The sequence below is a fragment of the Syngnathus floridae genome, chromosome 6, assembly GCF_059516105.1.
Source record: "Syngnathus floridae isolate MCC-2025c chromosome 6, RoL_Sflo_1.0, whole genome shotgun sequence".
Taxonomy (NCBI): Eukaryota; Metazoa; Chordata; class Actinopteri; order Syngnathiformes; family Syngnathidae; genus Syngnathus; species Syngnathus floridae.
The window spans coordinates 9174106-9195550 of record NC_142418.1 but is presented as its reverse complement, the minus strand read 5'-3'; the positions used below and the strand labels follow the sequence as shown (position 1 = coordinate 9195550).

The following is a 21445-nucleotide window of genomic DNA, read 5'->3' as shown; positions in this document are numbered from 1 at the left end:
TAATTGTTTTTGCAGTAATTGACAATTATAGCAAAGCTAGAACAACACAAGCCTCACAATCAATGCCTTAAATGACTTGACAGGATAAGAGCCAATAAAGTCTGACAAGGTAGTGTGTGCAGTTAAACTTTTCACCCCGGTTATTTTCTGTTTATGGCCTGTGTTATGTTATCGCGTACTTTTGGATGAGGCAAACAGACGCTCGTAACAAAATTATACAATGGGTGGAGTTGCAAAATATGTACGGACACATATGGGCCTGGAGGTGGCGCCCTTGCATTCATGAATTAGCAGAAATGACGCCGTGTTTTTCTGAGTGACCTGATTTGGAAAAATCACGACTTTATCTATATGCTGCTACGGTTCTTTTGATGTATTGTCCAGTCCAATTAAGGGAGGCAATTATAAGAGTTTGACCACACATTTTCTTTTTCTGCCGCTCCCCAGGGAAGGGGGCGTATATTCCGCATCCCCATCCTCCTCCCGTCCGCCCCTGCGTGCCGAGAGACATACCGGGAGGACAACCGCAGACCAACAGGCTGGGTCGGGGGACGGAGAGAGCGAGGGAGAGGCGATGGCGGCCGGTGCGGGATGCGGAGAGTCGGTGGATCAGTACCGGGCCGAGGTGGAACGGCTGGCCCAGGAGCTGAGCGAAGCGAACGGGGAGAAGATCCGGGCTGCTGAGTGCGGGCTGGTGGTCCTGGAGGAGAACCAAGCGCTGAAGAACAAGTGCGCCGAACTGGAGAGCGAGCAGGAGGCTCTGAGGAAAGAGTTGGAACAATTGCAAGAGGTAAGAACCTGCACGACACTCACAGTGGGGACCACATCACGTCTGTGCATCTGTGTGGCGTGTTGGCTCAGATGAAGAGTTCATAGCATCTCTTCCTCTATTGAATTATGGATTTACATCTACATTCATTAAATGTCTTTCAACATGCAGTTTCATTCAAGCTTTGCAGTCGTATACATTAAGCATGCTGTTCAATCAACTATGCATCCTTGCAATCTATGATCTACTTTACTTTGCAACACTATATATGTTCTTCAAAAATGGGATGAGATTGTTAAGTCTTCATTAAACATGCAATCTATTAGATCGGATGGATAAAACAAACGTTTTTTTTAATGCATTCTAATTCAGTCTTTATTCAAGCCTAAACATCCAAGGATTTTCAAGAAGCACCTCTAAAAGCCTAAAAAAACGTTTCTGCAAAAAAAGTCTCAACGTCAAGTACCGTATTTTCCGCACTATAAGGCGCACCGAATTATAAGGTGCACCTTCAATGAATGTCCCATTTTAAAACTTTGTCCATATACAAGGCGCACCAGATTATAACGTGCACCTTCAATGACTGGCCCATTTTAAAACTTTGTCCATAAATACGAAATATACTACATTTGGCCCGCGGGCCGGACTTTGGACACGCCTGCTGTAGTGGCTCAATATTGGTCCATTTATAAGGCGCACCTGATTATAAGGCGCACTGTCGGCTTTTGAGAAGATTGAAGGTTTTTAGGTGCGCCTTATAGTGCAGAAAATACGGTAGTTTAGTAGCTACACATGTATAACAGTGGAACATCTAAGGTTGGGCACAATATAGCCTGGAATGCCAGTTGACATTAGGTTTGATTAGATTTAGATCTGCACCTTTATGGGTGGTCGTCTGAGTTTATAAGAGGAGTAAATACCAGAGGTGTCACCAATGAGGGATGCCATTGACAAAAGAGAAATGTTGTGATTAGTGCAAGCTTGAATCTCAGATCAGGCCTGCTTGTCTGGATAAATTTAAATAATATTATCTATAAAATGTACTCTGTAATCTGTTCAGATCTCCGTGTCTGCCTTTCACACTGTGTTTTCGCCTGGCACAGGGAACATTTTCTGGAGGTGATATTACTTCCACCAAAAAAAACAGCTCCCGGTCTTTTCTCTTTGTCACACACTTGTGTCACAATAGCACAGAGCAAGTCTTCCACTACAATTATATCACATCTATTCCCTCTGCTCTACCGTTTGCATTTTAACACAGCAGGAAAACTGCTGATGGAATCTGAATCAGTCGTTGTGTGGCCTTACCTGTGAATCTCATGAATATTGGCAATGATGAAAATCCCAAATACATTACCTACATGGAGTATTATATTTTTACCCTTCTTACTGTACATATACTATAAATAACCTGCAAAGTGGACAAAAATAAACATTGCTGACCTGACCATGGGGCAGTTGAAAAGCATGCTGTGCCCGGTCAGCTTAGTAGCAAAAGCAAATTTGGCATTAGCCCAACAGAGGAAGGACTGTCCATTTAAAGGATAAAAACGAGCTAAAAAAAAAAAGTGTGTATAGTGTGCTGTATTGATGCATTTTGACCAAAGCATGTCACTGACATGTTTATAAAGACTGTTTAAAATTATGAAATAATTGGGTTATAAAAAGTGCCTTATGTAGAGAAAGCAGTGGTTTGCCCTCCACATGACAAATGATTTAATGTCCGGGTCTGCAGCGAATTTTCAGAGCTGGGAGATTTGGAGATCCCTGTGTCCACTTCACACCTGGTGAGATGCATACATATTTTCACATTAAAAACTTGTCACCTCGGTTTGAAAACCTATTGTAATGCTGCTATAGGTTAAATAAAAACTATTTGTATTATTGTATAAGATTCCCTTAGGAACTTCTGCAAGTCCACAAAAAAAAAAAAAACCTAAAGTGCACTCTGTGTTTGGGGACTAGAAATGCTCTTGGTCTTCAATGTTTTTGCAATCACACACACACACACTCAAACACACACACTTGCCGCTGCATGCCCCTCAGCCCAATCACGCTCCCCAATCCTGTATTCTCTGGATGTTGCTGGCTAGTTGCCTAGTCCATGGCAGGGGCCCATTTATTCAGTGTTTCTAGCTTGTTAGTGCTGTCTCTGGGCAGATCAACCTCAGACAGGACAGTGGAAATGAGAGATGAAGGAGGAAGATGAGGATGCAGTTACTGTGGCAGTGGGACAATCTCTTTTGCTTCAGCACTGTGCTCATATATATTTACATTGATGTGGCTCTTTTTGCAATTATCTGTGGTAAGATGATCAGCGAGACTGCACAGTATCCTCACTGCTATGTGAATGTTGTAAATAATGACTCATCCAGACTCTCCAAACGGAGAAAGAGAAAATACATTGACATTTGTTGCAGTATATCCGCATAAAATGTGTCAAAGACTATAAGCATTATGGGTTGATTTCAACATTCTATTCTAGCCTGCAAGATGCTTTGCGTTTTTGCCCCCCGTGGCATGACTTGACCGCTAAAATAGTCTTGCATGTCAATATTTTATGGCTGAAGACAGTTATTTTGTTGCTAATGTATTGTAAGTAGAAAGGCAGGTAGGTAGGTAGTTTGCGACTCACCACGCTTGACTTAACTCACTCACTTATGACTAGTTGTATGTATAGTAGAAATCCAAAAATAAATCAATCACCCCCCCTTCCAAAAAAAAGAAATCGTTAGCACATTTAACACCATCCTGACCACTCCCACAGAGTAATGAAATGTTTTATCTAAAAATCTACCTTTCTAAAACTAATGACAAATGCTCACTTTTAACTGAATGCAATAAAATATGAGCAAATAAAAAAAAAAAAATAATTATTGTAATTATTAGTGACGTATGAATTAGACTTTTACTACATCATACTGAATCTGTTGTATGTAATATTTTATTTGTAGCTCTTTAGTTTGTGCAACAGCATTAGCATTGCTTGGTGGGATGCTTTGTGGGTGACTACATCCATGTATTTGCACTTTTAGACAACAGATGAACTCTTGCTTGTATTTATTTTGAAACAAGACATAAATTATCGGTCGTAATTCTGTCCCGAGGATGCATTACAGGTTTGTCTGCCTCCTCCTTTGTCTCCTCTTACAGTACCTTGCAGTAGTGGGAGAGCAGTAAACATAGAGGAATGAGGTGGATCAATACAGCCAGAGATGGTTTTTTGTTCCCCACTCTTCTCTCTGTTGAGTCCACCATCCCCCTTCTCTCAACATGGCCCTTGTACTCCCCACACCTTATCGTATACGGTCCCCCTTGGGCTGAGGTGGGGATTTTGCATCAATTTGTGGGGTGAGCAATTTTTTGAGCTGAGCTGCACTTTTCTGTCTATGAAATGAAATGGAATCACATGAAACAAAAACGGTTTAAAATAGTGTTAGCAAACATTTTGATGTGGGTGTGTGTTCGTGTATGTGCATGTAGTATGTGAGTGTTTGAGTCACACCTCACTGAAAATGTATTGTGCACAAAACGTGAGTCTTGCAACATAAATAATACCCGATTTGAATTTTTATTGTACATTACAATATATTTGACTTGTCACATGATTAGTGGCAGCATAGCGCAGACTCAATTGTTCTATTGTTCATTCACTTATACAAACACGGGTAAGTGTGTGGACCATGATTGTAATGCATTATAGACACCAGGTTACCTTTGACCCCGGCAACAGGCTCAGCCAGGCGGCTATGCATCAAACTTAGGAGCCCTGTGGTTACCCTTAAATATGTTGTGCTGCACTGGTTTTTGTGTGCCTGTATTCGGAACTAGAGGTGAAGGTCATTCGTCAGCACCTTTTTCCCCTGCATGAGGGTGTCTCGTGTCAGTAAATGCGGCAGAACACAAGGGGGGGTGTTTGGGTGCGGATGTTGTGTTGAAAAGAAGTGAGGGAGGGACGGCAGGGTAGAGTGTGGTGTGTTACTCCAGCTCATCACTTGTGTGCCTTTGTACTGTATTATCTGCTTCTATGATTATGTTGATGTAATGGAGAAGAGGGCAGGAATAGCGACCCAGTACTGGTCTGTGCAGCACAAGTGGTCGGGTAGTAGCAGAACAAACTGAAACAAAACCTCCTCCTGGTTGTCCTTGAGTTGAGCTTCCCTCAACATAGTATATTTGAATAGTGATTTATTTATTTTTATGTGGCCAAGGATGAAGAGTGGCAGCTCAAATTTTCATGATGGACACTTTAATTTGGGAGACTTTCAAAATAGCACTTAGCGTTGAGATCAATTATTTTTCTTGAGGAGTCCAAACTGCTACTAATAAAACATGTTGAATCATGATAGTGGACCGCATGTGTTGTTTTAGCAGCAGGTTGTTGCAGTGACTGTCAGTGGCTGCAATAAAACTCTTGAGTCACTCAGTGGAAGCCTCATGAGTCAGACTGGTATGTGTGGAGGCATGCTCGTCTTTCTCTTGCGTCTTTTTTTCCGCATCAGCTCCTCTTTCTCTGCTGCAGAAAGATGAGACAATATCATGAGTCCATCTTTCATTACTTTTGTTTCTCTCGTATCAGTTGATTCTTTGCAATTGCAAGTACAATTACGCTCCCCACCCACTGTACATTTCTTGATAAATTCTTTCTAATGTGGGAATAATAACGTGTCACTACATGAATGAATGAAAGAACTTTTGCTTTTAGCAGAGAGGAGACATTGTGGGTTGATTTCTGCACTGTCGACATTAGTGCTCTACTTCTTATTCACCCGAGGCAAGTTGCTGAAGGAAAAATATGCACTCAGTGCTTTGTTGAAATGGAGCTAGCTTGTTCACAAGGGGGAGCACAAGGCAATGTTCCATCCATCAGAAATAGATGAAAATACATTGCAATCAATGAGAATATATGCATACAATAAAATAATACATGCAACATAAAACTGCATTTTAATTACAAGTCAGCCATCAAACTTGTGTTCTGGTGTTCTGAACCGTGTGCAGTCTCACGTCAGAGCCTTGTTAATATCTTTCATCTTTTCTGTTTCTCTTTATGGGTGCATCTATTTTTTTTTCTCTTACAGTAATCATAACATAATTCCATCTCTGCATCATTTCTTTATTTTTGTATTTCTTCTATTCATTTATTTACATCTTTTAGCCTCAATGACCTTGCTGTCCTCAAATGAATGGTCAATTCAGCAGTGATAATCAGTATACTCCCTAAATGAGAGTGCCTGGATCCAAGTGTATTTTTAACCATCCGGATGTGTGTGTACGTGGTCGCCTGAAGGCCATCTATGTCGTGTGTCATCATGGTTGACTTGCTCCTGGTGTCCTGGCAGGCACATTAGCAAGCAGAGGGAGGAAGAGTATATGACACAGTTACAAAATGCATATTCTCTCTATCCGCTCACGCAGTTGCCCAACATCCATACCTATACTCAGCATATAATGAAACACCCAATATAAATATAAAATCCTAGGACAAATATGATCAATGATTTAGTATAAAATGAAAGAAGAACCATTATATAGATACGGTTTTGTTTGGTTGTGCTGTTTTTGATTATTGCAACTCTATCGACTCGCAGTAGACATGAAAAATATAAATTGAGAAATAATTATACTGTGTATGTGTTTATAATGTCTACATTAATGATGGCAGAGGATACTCTACAATATCTGGATGTAGCATTTTGTAATTTAGTTGTTCTGATCGCCATATCTGTTCAACAGATAAGTCTGCAATTATCTAGAAGAGCCAAATCAGATTTGTGGGGTGAATTGCCATCTTTGGGGCACATTTTAAGCTGCTGCTTAGACGATCCGTTCATTGTCTATCGGTCAAGCACGCAAATGTGATTCTGGGAAATAATCCAACTTTCTTCTTATCATAAGCAGACATGAGCCAAATGAAATCATTCCAACAAGACAACTTAAAGCAACCTTGGCAGTCCTTTAATTAGCACACTTGTGTATAATGTGAAAATCCAATCGAAAAGAATGGAAATAAATTATAATCTATTCTTGGGTCAAACTGTTCGACTTGACCTCAGCATCAGAGACTTTGTTAACAAGTGACGATGTGTGACGGTAATATTCGATGTTGATGCAGTGTTGCTCCTCTGCTGCGTCCATGCATGTCTCGCTCCATGGTACCAAACTCTGTGATGTCATCAGATGGGCTGACCATCTGGACTATTCATGTCTATGTGTATGTATACCAATCATAACAACTTCTTGTGAGTTGACTATGACAGTCCCACAACTGCTACGTTCCACAGCTTCATTGCTACATGCTTTTTGTGGGGATTATAGCTCAGCAAGCTGCCTTTTGGATGAAATTTCAATCAAGTTACACTGAAAAGATTATATGTTGATTGACGGATTTTGATTCCATATCTGTAGCGCACATTTTTAATCAACTTGTGTTTTCACGTCAGTACAGAAGTATTTCGACTTAGTGCCCCCACTTTGGAGCCTGTCAGGATAAAAGCTGTCGCATGGCAAATCATTTTGTCTTGATTTGTAACCTGCTAGCACAAATTTGAGTGATGAAAGCTAGATGGTGTCAGAAAGCTTGACAACAAGAAAGAGTGGATAATTCTTCAAAAAAAAGAAAAGGCTGTGCTTGCTTTAAGCTGTTGATTGTACATCCCAGTTGAAGTTTACTGTAACCCTAAACATTATAAAAAAAGCATCTTATTAAAGTATTTATGAAACCACATGATGAAAGTTCACTAGTTTAATGCTAACACATGCAAAATTCTTTGCATTAAAATCAAACGTAAGACATCACTATATGAAGGACGGGGTGTTGTGTTTTTTGTTTTTTTTACTCTTAACTGTTGTTCATTCACCATGAAAATTGACTATCAGTATGCAGTTAATTATGAAGGTGTAGTTAATTATGAAAGATGATGGAGTTTAATTGGGGTTGTACGAGTGTAAAAATAGCTAGGTGCATGCACACACTGCACAGCTAGAGTCCCCTCCCTTGACTCCTCATTAGAAGCTACAACAGATGGGTAAGGATTTCGGGCTTTGCACATCTTCCGCATCTTTAGTGTCCCATGTAGCCTTCTCCATGCTTCTGGCCGAATACATGCAGGTGCATCCCCATTGTCTGGACTTTACCCAGTGAGACACATAAGGCTGGGGCGCCTGAGGCGGAATTCATTATGGGGTTTTCTTTTTGCAAATGAGCTGCCATTCACTGATTTTGAATGAAAATTATCCTGAGGGAGTGCTATTCACAATTGCCACACTGTTTTTTACATGAAGATGTCTGCCAATAACATAGAACACAGCAGGCCCAGGACGATGAGGAACCATCATTACAACGACACATGCATTGTCATTGCTTTTTACATAATGACTTGAAAAATACAGAGCTGTCCTTGTGATATTTTTAGCTGGGAGGCGGCTGCCCTGCAACAGGCCGGTCAGAGCGTTGTGTGAGGGAAATGACTCCCGAGCATTAAGTGTCACTTTCTGTGAGCCGTTGTCAAATGCGGTGGTCTATAAGGAATATATTGCTCTGCATGTTGGAAGGAAACCCAACGGACTGTCACGTGACGATGGTTTTCACAAGTGTTCCTGAGCATGGGCATTCTTTGTTGGTTTCGGCTTGGCATAGAGATTTTGCCAAATATTCTGAATCTTTTGATAATATTTTGTACCGCAGATGATGACTTCCTGAAATTACTTGCAATTATTCATTGACAAACATTCTTAAACTGCTTGATTCCTTGCTCACAGTTGTTTCCATCCTTATTTGAGAACAACTGAGCCGCTTGAGGATGTTCCTTTTATACCCAAACATGATGCTCATCTGTTTGCTATTAACCTGTTCTTCTTTGGAATGTTACAAACGGGTGAATAAACATTCAGCAGTTTGAACATTGGATATATTTGTAGTGTATGAAATTGATTATAGGTTGAAAAGGGGTTTTAGTCTGTTTTTATTTCTAACTTTACTTTATTATCCCAACTTTCTTGGAATTGGGGTATATGAACACAATGTGCATGGTTGTTTTTTTACACACATTAACAAATGTTTTGAAACATATTTCAGAAAACATATCTTAGTATTGTCTGCTGTGTGTGCGTGCGTGCGTGTGTGTCTGTGTGTGCGCATGAGGATCTCAGTGGTGCAAATTTGGCAATGTAACAGTTCTACTGTTGTTTTTATATTGCAAATTCCCCCTTTTGTATTCTCAATGTGCTGGAAATCCAGTAAATAGGGCCCCGTGAGGCCAGCTTTTCCCCTCTTCCTCCTACAGAGTTCAGCTGTGGGTGACCAAGCTGCTACTCGGACGTTGGCAGCGAGCCGCTCTTGTGAAGTGGGAATTTAAGCTCATTCAAATAATACTTTGCATTAATTAATGGTTTTGTTCCGTTAATCATTCACCAGAATCCCAGTGTGGTTCCCCATGGAGGGAAAGTGGGTAAAAGGCCAACCACAGAATGTGTGAGAGAGGAAAGAGAGGTAATGAGAGAGAGAGAGGTAGTATATATGCAAAAGATAGATGTGTTACCAAACAGGTACCAAACACATGTGCTCTGCCAGGGATGTTTTTCAAACATTTGGGTGCAACTCTGCTTTTTTAGCAAGGATCAAAATCTTCAATGTTGATTGATGCAATTTAATTTAACAATTGCAATGTAATATGGATATCCAATTTAATTTGTAGAGGTGGTTTTTCTACGCATCAAATCTGTATGATGTTCTGGCTACCCAGCTCAAAAATGTTGGATTGCTTATTAGGTTTATGTATCCGCAGTAGTAGCAGATAAGGGAATTAAACTCTGCCAACCTCGAGGTGACATTATTCAGAACAAATGCATAAATATTTTTGGATAATTCTTGATGATGCCTGACATGTATTGTAATAGAGCAGGCTTATTTGCTTGCGACAGAATGACAGCTCAGTTGTGTTGTTGTCACCTCACTGATATTTCCAGTCGGGCTTCAGCACCTTTATCATGACACGGCAGCTGTCACTGCTGTGGAAACCTGTGTCAGGAAAATGGGAACAGTGTGTCTATTGATCAAATGAAACCTGATCCCTTATAGATGGAAGTTAACGCAAGTATTGTTGCTGGACAACTCCTGAAAGTTTTGCTTCGCAGACGTTATCTTATCTGTTGTCTTACCTACCAAAATCAGTTCCATTGTTTAGAAAGCTGTTTTGAGATGACAAACTGCGCTTTTCATTTCCTCAGGCATTCGGCCAAGCATACAGCATACAGCGTAAGGTGGCCGAGGACGGCGAGAGCAATGAGGAGACGTTGCTGCAAGAGTCTGCATCCAAGGAGGCGTACTACATGTCTCGTCTTTTGGAGCTGCAGACGGAGCTGACCTTGAGTCGCTCTGTCGCTTCCAACACGCAGTCAGAGAATGAGAGGCTCAATGAAGTTGTGCTGGGTCTGCGAGAGGTGAGTTTGCAGAACAATTGCTTCACAAGGTTACTCTCAAAGAAAAAAAATACATAGGGGGGGTATAAAGTTATGTTGTTGTAAAAGGGATCATCAATGAGTGTGTGGCAAACAAGCACTACCTGCATCTCTCAAACGGAGACAGACCACATATTTCTTAATAAAAACAATGTCAAAATAACAGTTTCACAATTTGGTTTGCATTAGTATGATCCGTCTCTAATTAACAAACAGGAACCTTAATTAAAAAGGCATTGAGCTGTATTTAGTGAGATTTACTCTGTCATAGTCAGAGGAATTCTTTTTTGCTCTCATTACTATAAAAGCCTCAAGGCGCTCTTAAAAACTTATTTCAAAAGTTATTATGACTCAAAGGAACAGAATACGCGAAGTGATGTTCTAAAAGAGGCCAGCCCCCTGTGACATGATGTACTGTGACGCTTGAGTGCAACAAAACTGACGTGCAGATTGAAATTGACCTTAATGTCCCTCTTAAAGCGCTTGCAAAGATGAACACGTGAATGCTTTTTTTATCTCCCATTTTATTTGACAAGGTGAAGAAAAGATTCCTCATTTTCTTCCTCTGTGTTTTCTCGTGACATTTTGGCAGAAAGGGAAAAATGTTCACAGATGTCACGTAATAACGTGCGCCTGTTTGCGTGCATGTCTGCGGGCATGGTGACGGGGAGCATAGGAGTTCGAGTTGGGGTCAGACAAGGAGGCCACGACCCCATTGTATGTTGCAAATCCAGGGCTAAACTGTGGAATCACTTCTAAATACCCTGAGCTCGGCACATGCGGGACACACTGAATAAGGTTGCGCCACTACTACTACAATTTCTGCACACTTTCAAACATCAGAGCAAAATACAATGATTGTATTGAGAGTATCGAGCATATTAACGTTTGCTAGCTATTAAAGCTATATATAGTTTTCAAACTATTGATGAAAACTAGTTTAGGCTCTATTAGCTTTAAGGGTTTTAGAGCTCCTGTCAGCATTTGTGAAGCTCAAATCGTTTCTTAATGATCTGCATGTACGGTCTAGTCATCATTTAACGCAAAAGCATTGTCCACTCTCATCCTACACACACATGAATGAGGACACACACATAGACGCGCACACACATGCACAACCACATTTACGAAATATCAGAACACCAATCAGTAACATTTACATTAAAAGATCTGAAATTGTTTTGTCTTGATTCCCAGCCAGCGCAGTAATATGTTGATTGTTTAATCAAATGAAACAATATATACAGCGAACTTGACTTTTGTTTTTGATGTTGTTGTTTTTAGTAAAACATTTTTCCCACAATTCACTACAATACAGATAGTTCACTAAAGACATTTGGGGGATTTAAAATATCAATTTGTCTCTTCCTGTCCCTCAGAGTATTGACGTGCTGGAGCTCCAGAGAAGTAGGATGAGGGAAGAGATCAAAGAGTATAAATTCAGAGAGACACGTCTGCTTCAGGATTACACAGAGCTCGAGGAGGAGAACATCACCTTGCAGAAATTGGTCTCTACGCTCAAGCAGAGCCAGGTCAGTGGTGAGGCCGTGTAATACTCAAATGAAGGTTTTTGGGCACATCTTGAAAGCTTTTTTTCCCCCCCTTATCATCCACATACAATTTTGATAGCAACGGCTATTTCTTTATAAATGCCGTTAAAATATTCTGGGAATTTTTCTCGCTTTTATCTTATTCTTATTCTCAGGTGGAGTATGAGGGTCTCAAGCACGAGATTAAGGTGCTGGAAGAGGAAACCGTTTTGCTCAACAGCCAACTTGAAGATGCGTTACGTCTGAAAGAAATCTCTGCGGGACAACTGGAGGAGTCCTTGGATGCCCTCAAGAGTGAGCGTGAGCAGAAGAACAATCTGCGAAAAGAGTTGGCCCATTACCTCAGCCTGAGTGACAGCGTCTACGTGGCAGGAGCCCACATTGCCCTCACGGTCACCAGTGTCGAAGGCCTCAAGTTCCCAGAGGAGGTCAATGGTAGCTCCAGCGCCAACAGCAGCAGTATTGTCCCTGTCAACGGCAACAATGATGACAGTTGTCGACACAACGGTCACCTTCACGCAGGCGCCATGTTGGCCAAAATGAACGGAGACTACCATGCGGGCAGAAAGAGCGAGGGTCTGCATCCGGTACCAGACCTGTTTAGTGAGCTCAACTTGTCAGAGATGCAGAAGCTCAAACAACAACTCCTACAGGTCAGTGGGGGAAGTCGAAATTATGGTATGATGGCTCTCTCACTTGGCAGCCACTGAAGATTTTCTTAACAGAATGACAACAACGATGGCGGATTCATCACATATTGTGCTAACGGTTAATACAAATTGAGATAGTTTCACAGTGAGAAAGATACAAAACAGTGGTTTGTGAATTCCCTTAATCTGTTTTGGTTACTTTTAGCAAAATCATATCTTAAAGTTAAAACAAGAAATTTTGACATTTGGAATTTGCTATGCTGTCGCTCAAATCAACAGCAGCAGGGAGAAGTGTTGTGATGCATGTGCATGGGCCAGTGGGAGTGCTGTCAGGGTGATCAGGATGTGATATGCACAGCAGAGGATGCGGAGAAGAGACACACACAGAGCCTGTCATCTTCTGCTTTTGGACTAGAAACGCAAAGCCTTGGATGTGCCAGCATCTTGGAGACTTTCACTATTTTAAGAACATTATTTGATCATTCCATACAACACATTGACAACACATTGAATCAACAAATTTAAGGTACTTCAATAATGAGCTAGCAGAAGTCGCATAAAAGTCAGTTACGTGAACTACTACACTGACAACAGAGCCTGAACAGTTTTATGGATAAATGTTTTAATTAAATGACTAATCAATCGGAAATTGGACTCCTCCATCTCAGGTTTTGCCAGACCAAGCTACAGATTGTACAGCACGCTATTGCGCAGATAGAAATACAGATCATTATTAATCCAAATGTTTAATCTTAATTAGTATTTTAACACTTTACTGATTGTGAAGACATTTCATAAATATTTGTTAGCAGTTCTTTGTTTTATAACCATGTTAATTAATTTCCTTAGAGCTTCATACCTAAACATAATTATATACTAGCATTGTCCTTTAATAATAATAACGTCATCTTCCAGGTAGAGCGTGAGAAAGCCGCACTGCTCATGAACCTGCAGGAATCGCAGACCCAACTGCAACACACTCAAGGTGCTCTAACTGAGCAGAGCGAGCGCGTCCATCGCCTCACGGAGCACGTCAACGCCATGAAGCATCTTACCGGTGGCAAAGAACTGGATGACCCTCAAGAGTGTGAGAAACCTGCCGACGGCTGCCTGTCGCCACAAGCTAATGGTCACGGCGATGTGGCCATACATGGGTTTGAGGTCCTGGAGTGTAAATACAAGGTGGCGGTGACAGAGGTGATCAACCTGAAAACAGAGCTGAAGGCCTTGAAGGAGAAGTATAGCCAGACTGCGGAAGGGCAAGCGGAGGATCATAGTGACGACAGAGTACGCGCACTGGGAGAACAGGTTTGTGGTCACTACAACAGTATAGGAATAGATGATGTGTGTAAAAATAAGTTAACCACTCAATGTCAGAGTAAAATCATCAACCATCATGTCCCAGGTGCTAGTGAGTTGCTTCCTCACACAGCCCTAATACGTGCATGCTAGGATAACTGAAGAATCAAAATTGTCCATAGGTGTGAATGTGAATGGTTGTTGGTCTGTATGCTCTCTCACACAGGAGAAATAGATGAATATAACCATGCCATTTTTTGGACATGATGGTCCCCTAAAAACACTGGTAATACCACTCAAAATTGTGGACACTTTACTCATTGAATAGCATAAGAAATGTTTTTAGAGAAGACTCGACTCGTACTGCAATGTAGATATTTTATTGCTTTATTTATTCCAACATATTCTATTGTGGGTAATTAATTCGAGTTAATGTTCTATTCAGGTAACCCATTTGGAGAGCAGCTTGCAGGAAGGCCGTGAGAGGGTGGCGAGCCTGGAGGCGGAGCTACGTGCGTCTGTGAGCACCGCCGCAGAGAGCCAGGGCCTGCTGAACACGGCACAGGATGAGCTGGTGACTTTCAGCGAGGAGCTGGCGCAGCTCTACCACCACGTGTGTCTATGCAATAATGAGACACCCAACCGGGTCATGCTCGACTATTACCGCCAGAGCCGAGTCACACGTAACGGTAGCCTCAAAGGCTCCGAAGACCTCCGGGCTTTACTTACACCACGCCTGGCTCGACGCCTGGCTGCAGTTTCGGCGCTCTGCTCCTCTGAGGCTCAGCGTGGTCCCTTGGACTCCCCGTCCAAAGAGCCCCAACACAGTGACACAACCACCAACACACCAGAGTCCCCAGTTCACCACAGTAGCCCCACCCGCAACCCCATTGGCTCTCCTGTCACCAGCACATCCCCTTGCCCATCACCGGTGCCCTCGGAGGCAGTGGGAGACCTGCGGAAGGAACCCATGAACATCTACAACTTGAACGCCATCATCAGAGACCAAATCAAGCACCTGCAGAGGGCTGTTGACCGCTCCCTGCAGCTGTCTAGGCAAAGAGCTGCAGCCAGAGAGTTAGCTCCTATGCTTGATAAAGACAAGGAATTGTGTATGGAGGAAATCCTGAAGCTCAAGTCCCTCCTCAGTACCAAAAGAGAGCAGATAGCCACACTCAGACTGGTTCTGAAGGCCAATAAACAGGTAAAAAAAACTGCTTTATAGCTTGACAACTTCATAAAAGAACAAAAACTTAGGCTGGAAAAAATAGTGTAAACCGAATCTCTAGCACCCAAGTAGTGCTCCTTTATGCAGTCTTAACAAAGTTCTGTACAAGCAAACCAGTTATTATGCACAGTCAAGGAAGAGAAACAAATAGACTAGAAAAATATTAATCTTGTCTCACAAACGCATTTTTATGTATTTTTACCAATGCTACTGGTGTTTGTCCACATTGCAGACGGCAGAGGTAGCACTAGCCAATCTGAAGAGCAAGTATGAAAATGAAAAGGTCATGGTGACTGAAACCATGATGAAGACGCGGAATGAGCTGAAGGCCCTCAAAGAAGATGCCGCCACCTTCTCCTCGCTCAGAGCTATGTTTGCCACCAGGTGAGAGTTCGAGCAGTCGTTGGTAGAAATCATGACGACTTCATTGATTTGAAGAAACATCACACTGTTGTTGTGACTTTGCAGATGTGATGAATATGTTACCCAGCTGGATGAGATGCAGAGGCAACTTGCAGCAGCTGAAGATGAGAAGAAGACATTAAACTCACTCCTCCGTATGGCCATCCACCAGAAACTGGCCTTGACCCAACGGCTGGAAGATCTAGAGTTTGACAATGAGCAGATCCATCGTGGTCGTGGTGCTAAAATACCCAAAATAAAAAGCAGCCCACCAAAAGTAAGTGACAAAAATAATTATCGGTCTGACCCAGACTCCCACACTGAATCATTCAAATTTCATAAGACTCAGATGAATTGCACGTCTGTGGGATCAGTCAAACACATTTAAAACGAAAGATATAAATTAATTAAAATTAATTATTATACACTAGAAATGTTTTACTATGTTTTGTGAGTACGCAGTGCCCTCCTCTGGCAAAAGCTGTCTACTGCAGGACAATTATACAGATTGCTATTTATTTTGAATACGACTGCAAGATATTAATACCTATTTACTCGTTCAATATTACAGTTATAAGTTTATTGATATAATACTTTTAAATTTCGGGTGTAAAAGGAAAATAAACAAATATAACTAGCACACAAGCATCCTGTATCATCTGTGCACATGTAGACTCATAACCACAAGAGAGCAGTCTTCCCTGCTTACATTTCAACACTTGCCCTGTTGCACTTGGTAGGGATTTATAACTTAAGTGTAGCAAATGAGTTTTATTATTAACTACATGAAGCACGGACGACCACACATACACATAAGTGTGGAATGAATAGGTAGCAATTGTTTTGGAGATAGGGAATATATGAAACTTGAAAAGGAATTGCATGGTACTGCATGAACCCTGTGAACCGTTGCCTCCTTTTTGTACTATGAAATTGAAAGCAATATTGCATGTGTGTTATATGTATCTGAACTGCAAACTTAACAGGTATCACTGTTTTCATGAGAACGCAGTAGGATCTTTCCTGCTTAAGGCTTGTGGTTCCTGACCAGGCATCCCCTCTATCTTGTCCCCCTACTTTTGCCTGTTTGTATACAGACTGTGACTGCGTGTTTCTAATTGACCAGTTTCTTGTAGATTGTCAGCAGCCTGCTGCTTCAGTATCGTCGTTCTCCACACAGCTAAGGCGAGGGAGAATTTCCTTCCTATACAGGTAACATCCTGTAGTTCTCTGTCTGTGTAGACAGAGCAGGGGTTACCAGCCTTTTTGAAACCAGTCCATTTTCAAATGATCACTTTTGGAAATTCCGAGACAATCCAATTGCCCCATCACTGCTGGACTATCTTTACAACAGTCCCACGGCCATACTTGCTGTCCACGGGCACCAAGTTGGTGACCCCTGATTTACAGTAGTCTGTCTGTCTGTCTGTCTGTCTGTCTGTTTGTCTGTTTGCCTGTGTGCCTGTGTGTCTGTCTGTCTGCCCGCCATTGCAGCTGCTGACCAATCTTAAGGCCTATTAGTCAACCGTTGTTATTGTGATGTTATACGTTCAAGATTATATCAACATAGATAATATCAATGGACATTTATCCTGCTTCAGTGAGGCCTGCATGAATAATTCCAGCCCTAGTTTTTTGTTTGCATGGTCAACATGGAACACAGCCAGCTTGGCAACTCAATTAGTTTTGTTGGACAGGGTGGAAAAATAAGGAGCTATATTTGTTTCAATGGAAACATTTACTTTACCTTTAGTCAACAGGCCCCCAATTTCTCCCAGGTTGTACAATTTGTGCGGGTTTAAGAAGTATTAGCTTAAATCCTGATTGGTTAGTTAGTTAGTTAGTTAGTTAGTTAGTTAGTTAGTTAGTTAGTTAGTTAGTTAGTTAGTTAGTTAGTTAGTTAGTTAGTTAGTTAGTTAGTTAGTTAGTTAGTTAGTTAGTTAGTTAGTTAGTTAGTTTATTCTAGCTACAATTATTCTCATAAATTTTTCCACCTTCATTCTGGTTTCATCACTGACTGTAATTTGGAATGCCATCCGTTTCTTGTTGTACAGCCCTCTCCAACTGCATGTATTTTCACTGTAATCTCTGTGTTTCTGCATCCTTGCAGTCCTAAGTTTCGTGCTGACCTTCAAGAACACAAAGCAGTTTTATCCAGCAGCAGGAGCCTTCTTATCCCTATGTGACCTTCGTAACTGCCCGGCCCACCAACCCCAGTCCCCAAACATAACCCTTGTTGACTAAGAGTGGGAGTGGTGCTCCTGTGTATGGCTCCTCGAAGCCCTACAAAGATGTCACTGGATTCCATGACACAGAAGTGCTTCCTGGCCCACTGACACCGCGTGTCACAAGAGACTGGCACACGCAAACAAACACCAAACCCACCCACACACACACACACACACACACATACATGCACGTGCACACACACGCGAGTGACAAGTCACACGACTCTTTTCCCCTAATTGTATGATTGAACATTAACTGCTATTGGTGATTATTTATTCATTAGATATTTATTCTTATTGAAATGATGTTTTTCTTTTGGCTGGCGATTTCTTAACTATGGCTTAAAGTTGAAATGAACCCAAAGAACGCAGTATTAAAAGGGAGATTTTATCAGTGTTAAAGAATTTCTTGTCATGGTCATGACTGCTAACTTTTCTGTTTTTTCTTTGGATGCTTGTGTTTTTATACAAATACTTTTTGCAACGCATGAGACTTTTATAACATTTGTTTTTTTAGTTTTATTTATTTTCTATTTTATTTTAGAGCAGCCTTGAGGGATGTGACTAAATCCATGCTTGGCTCATTTCTCGTCAGAGACTGAGTTAGATGAGTATCTATGAGATTAGGGCTGCTGGCCTGAGTTGTTGCCTTTTGAGTTGCACAGGTTCAAGTGACCATGTAGGGACCAGACCTCTTATTTTTTTTAAATATGTCAACAGTAATTTATCAAGGTGTGCCTCTTCTTGTGTTCCTTGCAGTCACCGTTATTTTTTAAATATTTTATTTAAAACAAATATTGTCTTTTCTAAGAGGTCCTCTTCTGTTTTATCAGGGTTTGGGGGGTTAGAAAATAAAACTTTCTATGAGAATCTTAGCTTGGAAGTTAATTAGGGGTAGGTATTTCAAATGTTATCAGATACAAACCTAAATATGAAATATCCTTATTTGCCCTCCTGTAACACATTGTGATGACGGCAAATGATTATGTATCTCTGTTGATATGCTTCCTTCACACAGTATGCAGTACTGTCCAAGCACAACTGAGCATCTATGCATTACAGCACTATCCAGTCGCACGCACCACAAACTCTCTACCGACAATAAAAGTGGTTCCCACTTTGTTCAAAGAGATTGGTTTTGCAGTAAATTACTTCTCGCAATTAATCCTTAACACCAATTGCAACAGTTCTGATCTGACACAAGTGACAGGTATGGATAGCCTTTCTAATGTTAGTCTTTTTATTTTTATTTTTGTAGCTTCATTCTGTGATCTGATCTTCACCACTTTCTAATCATTAGAAAGAAGATGAAATGCGAATGATGTGGAACTAAAGCCAGTATAATGCATTTCTGGATGGGTTGTTTCTTGTTGTATGTGTGCATTTGCAATACCTGTATTCCTGCTGGGTCACTGGTGATCAACCTGTCTTGGTCTTGTTTGCACAATATAGCAGGATAGAAATCGAGAGACTAAAAAAGATAAACCTCTTTGTAGATTAAAAATAGCTGAATGCTCAAGCTACAATTGAATTTTTGTTTCGGCTCTCTTTAAAACTGCATTTAATTGGTTTCAGAAATAAACAATGGACTTGTCTAATTCATGATTTGTGACGTCTCAATTTTACGATGAAACTGAAAATGTATTATACTGATATTTCACTTTGGTCCTGTAGGTAGCGGTGTTGCTCAGTATTTTATAACTCAAACTTAAATGCAATATTTAAAAATTCCAAGCATGTTTTTGGCATGTGGGAGGAAAGTGGAGTGCACGGAGAAACCCCACGCGGGCACAGGGAGAACATGAAAACTCCACACAGGGAGGGCCAAAGGTGGACTCCAAGCTTCTGAACTGTGAGGCAGACGTGCGTCACCGAGCCGCCTATTCATTCATGTAAAATTCCCAAACTACCAGGGAAATACATATAGGCCTGCAGAATGTCTACAACTAATGTTGAAAACCTTTTGTAAGGCTAACTTGATTTTCATCTGCAGTGAGTGTGTTATTATTTATGTAGTGTCATAATTAAAGGCTTAGTTAGTCTTTTTCGGATTTTAATTCTACTGTGCCTGACTGAATCCTTAACCCAACAAATAAACTTTAAAATGAGTTTACCAAAATAAATACGTTTGCACTTTAATAGCCACAGACAGGATGAGGTTCTCAGACTGCATGACAAAAAACCAAACAAAAAAAACAAAAACGATGTGTTTCATTTGGTGTGGAGCGTTTGACTTTAAAAGTTTTGTTATTGCAAATTTCGTTATTGGATGCTTTTGAGGGTAAAGTTGCTGGAGTCTAAAAGGTGCCAGTCTCAATAAAAGTGCTAAATTGGGGAGTCGGTGGGTGGAGTCTGTCTCGCTCACCGGTGATGACGTCACTAGACGGAGAAGAACTTGACACCTGACACATTCATTCCGTACTCCGTTCGTAAAAACGCTACATGTAGTATTCCCTTTTAATCAGAGCGTCTCTCTCGTCACCTTTTATATAAAGAGAAGAGTTTAAAGATTTTTTTTTTGACGTGTCAGTTTCTACTTGTGAATGAGTCTAATTTGGGTGTCTCGATGCTGGAGGAGCGTTTTTGCACAAAAGCATGGAGGGCTTTAGTAGAGTCGCTTTTCGCAGAAAGCCACAAAGTCTGGATATTGAAGACGCAGGTGAGCTGAGAGGTTTTCTACTTAGAGTGATTCTTGACAATATAAGGGCTGCACGACGACTTGTATTTATGACTATGTCGATGCATTTGTGAGTGTTGTGTAAATGAAAGAAATGTATCCCATCTTTACACACGGCTGCAAACTCTAGGGCAGGTATGAAGTTTTGCAGGCAAGTTCCAGCCTGCATGTGTAAGCATCTGCAAATTGGAGGGCTTTTTTTTTTCTTCTCGTAACTTTCTTGTGACTATGTTAAAACTAGTGCCCAGTGGTGCTTGAACATTAGTTCCATGAGTTAACGTTCAGCACCCTAATACTTGCAGTGCTAAATGTTTTGAACCAGTTCCATGTCAATCTTACTGCAAGCTTATTAGAAGGGAGTAGCTTATGCATGCGCTGGTAACTCTGCGTGTGCAAACATGCAAGCAAGAACACTGCCTGCACTTGTATGTGAACTTCGCTCCCTGTGATAGTGGTGTCAACAGCGTGCAGTTACTTGCCATAAGCAAAGCATTTTCTTCCGGTCTACACAGGATCATAACAACTTATTTATATTTGCAACATAAATTGTAATATTAGTCCCATGAAGTTACAGTACTTTATTCCCAACAGTCTGTTTATTCTCTTCATTTGGTAACGTTTCTCTTGGTGGCACAGTGTTGGATTTACAGAATTAACATTGAAGATTTCACAATATCCTTTTGACTAGTCATCATTGCATTTTGAATATATTTTTTTGAAGCCAACATGTCAGGCTAATCTGCCCAGTTAGCAATGGAACCAATCAGATCTATCTCAATCTCAAATTAATTTTTGCAGGTTCACCTCACCAGCCCTCTGTTGACAGCATTTTTTCCCCCCTGTTAGTTTTATCAAAAGTTGTTACAGCAAAGCCTACTCCGATTAGAAAAACACATCTGTCACCACTGGAATGGAATAATGTCTGTCAATCAAAACTGGGCATTATTTTCTTTCAAAAAGAAGAATGTTGCCACTGAAATTGTATTGGGTTTTATTCGATGGTGAAGATGTCCCTAGTGAATCTATAATGTTTATTTGCTTATATTCCGATCTAGTTCCTGTTTAAGTGGCTGTGAACCACATAGCAAGAACTGCTGAGTAATTTTTTTGTCACCTTTAAGTTATGGTGAGTTAGAATGACTCTTAATAATCAACCATCTGTCTTTCTGCCCCGTTGATCCAG

At 41.0% G+C, this 21445-nt stretch overlaps 2 protein-coding genes and 1 long non-coding RNA gene across 6 annotated transcripts in view; 2 read left to right on the top strand and 1 right to left on the bottom strand.

Annotated features, from left to right (window-relative positions):
- The first annotated feature begins 299 nt into the window (after nt 1–299).
- Nucleotides 300–19187, top strand: bicd1a (BICD cargo adaptor 1a). Of its 3 annotated transcripts, none has more exons than XM_088378156.1 (10): nt 300–790; nt 9998–10210; nt 11608–11760; nt 11934–12431; nt 13344–13736; nt 14173–14931; nt 15188–15339; nt 15424–15634; nt 16484–16569; nt 17468–19187. In XM_088378156.1, the coding sequence occupies exons 1-10, from the start codon at nt 575–577 to the stop codon at nt 17541–17543; spliced, it is 2757 nt and encodes a 918-aa protein (XP_088234282.1). In that variant the 5' UTR covers nt 300–574; the 3' UTR covers nt 17544–19187. The 3 variants fall into 3 exon arrangements, with proteins under 3 accessions (XP_088234282.1, XP_088234283.1, XP_088234284.1); XM_088378157.1 differs by having other exon boundaries at nt 16494–16569; nt 17468–17613; XM_088378158.1 differs by lacking the exon at nt 16484–16569 and having other exon boundaries at nt 17468–17612.
- LOC148396422 (uncharacterized) lies at nt 15135–19980 on the bottom strand. 2 transcript variants are annotated; one of them, XR_015858972.1, is made up of 3 exons: nt 19951–19980; nt 18979–19056; nt 15135–15476 (listed from the first exon to the last, which is right to left on the bottom strand). It is a non-coding gene; the product is annotated as an uncharacterized LOC148396422 (long non-coding RNA). The 2 variants fall into 2 exon arrangements; XR_015858973.1 differs by having other exon boundaries at nt 15135–15599; nt 19951–19976.
- Nucleotides 19970–21445, top strand: part of fgd4a (FYVE, RhoGEF and PH domain containing 4a) — a 37355-nt gene continuing 35879 nt past the window's right edge. The window contains exon 1 of the mRNA XM_088378154.1: nt 19970–20244. Coding sequence (XP_088234280.1) covers nt 20181–20244 — 64 coding nt within the window. The 5' untranslated portion in view covers nt 19970–20180. The remainder of the gene's footprint in view (nt 20245–21445) is intronic.

Excerpts from the sequence above, each read along its gene's own strand:
- bicd1a (XM_088378156.1), top strand. The coding sequence starts at position 575 with ATGGCGGCCGGTGCGGGATGCGGAGAGTCGGTGGATCAGTACCGGGCC. Across the intron at positions 14,932-15,187 it reads TTCTGAAGGCCAATAAACAG|ACGGCAGAGGTAGCACTAGC; the intron begins GTAAAAAAAACT and ends TCCACATTGCAG. Across the intron at positions 15,635-16,483 it reads TAAAAAGCAGCCCACCAAAA|TTTCTTGTAGATTGTCAGCA; the intron begins GTAAGTGACAAA and ends CTAATTGACCAG.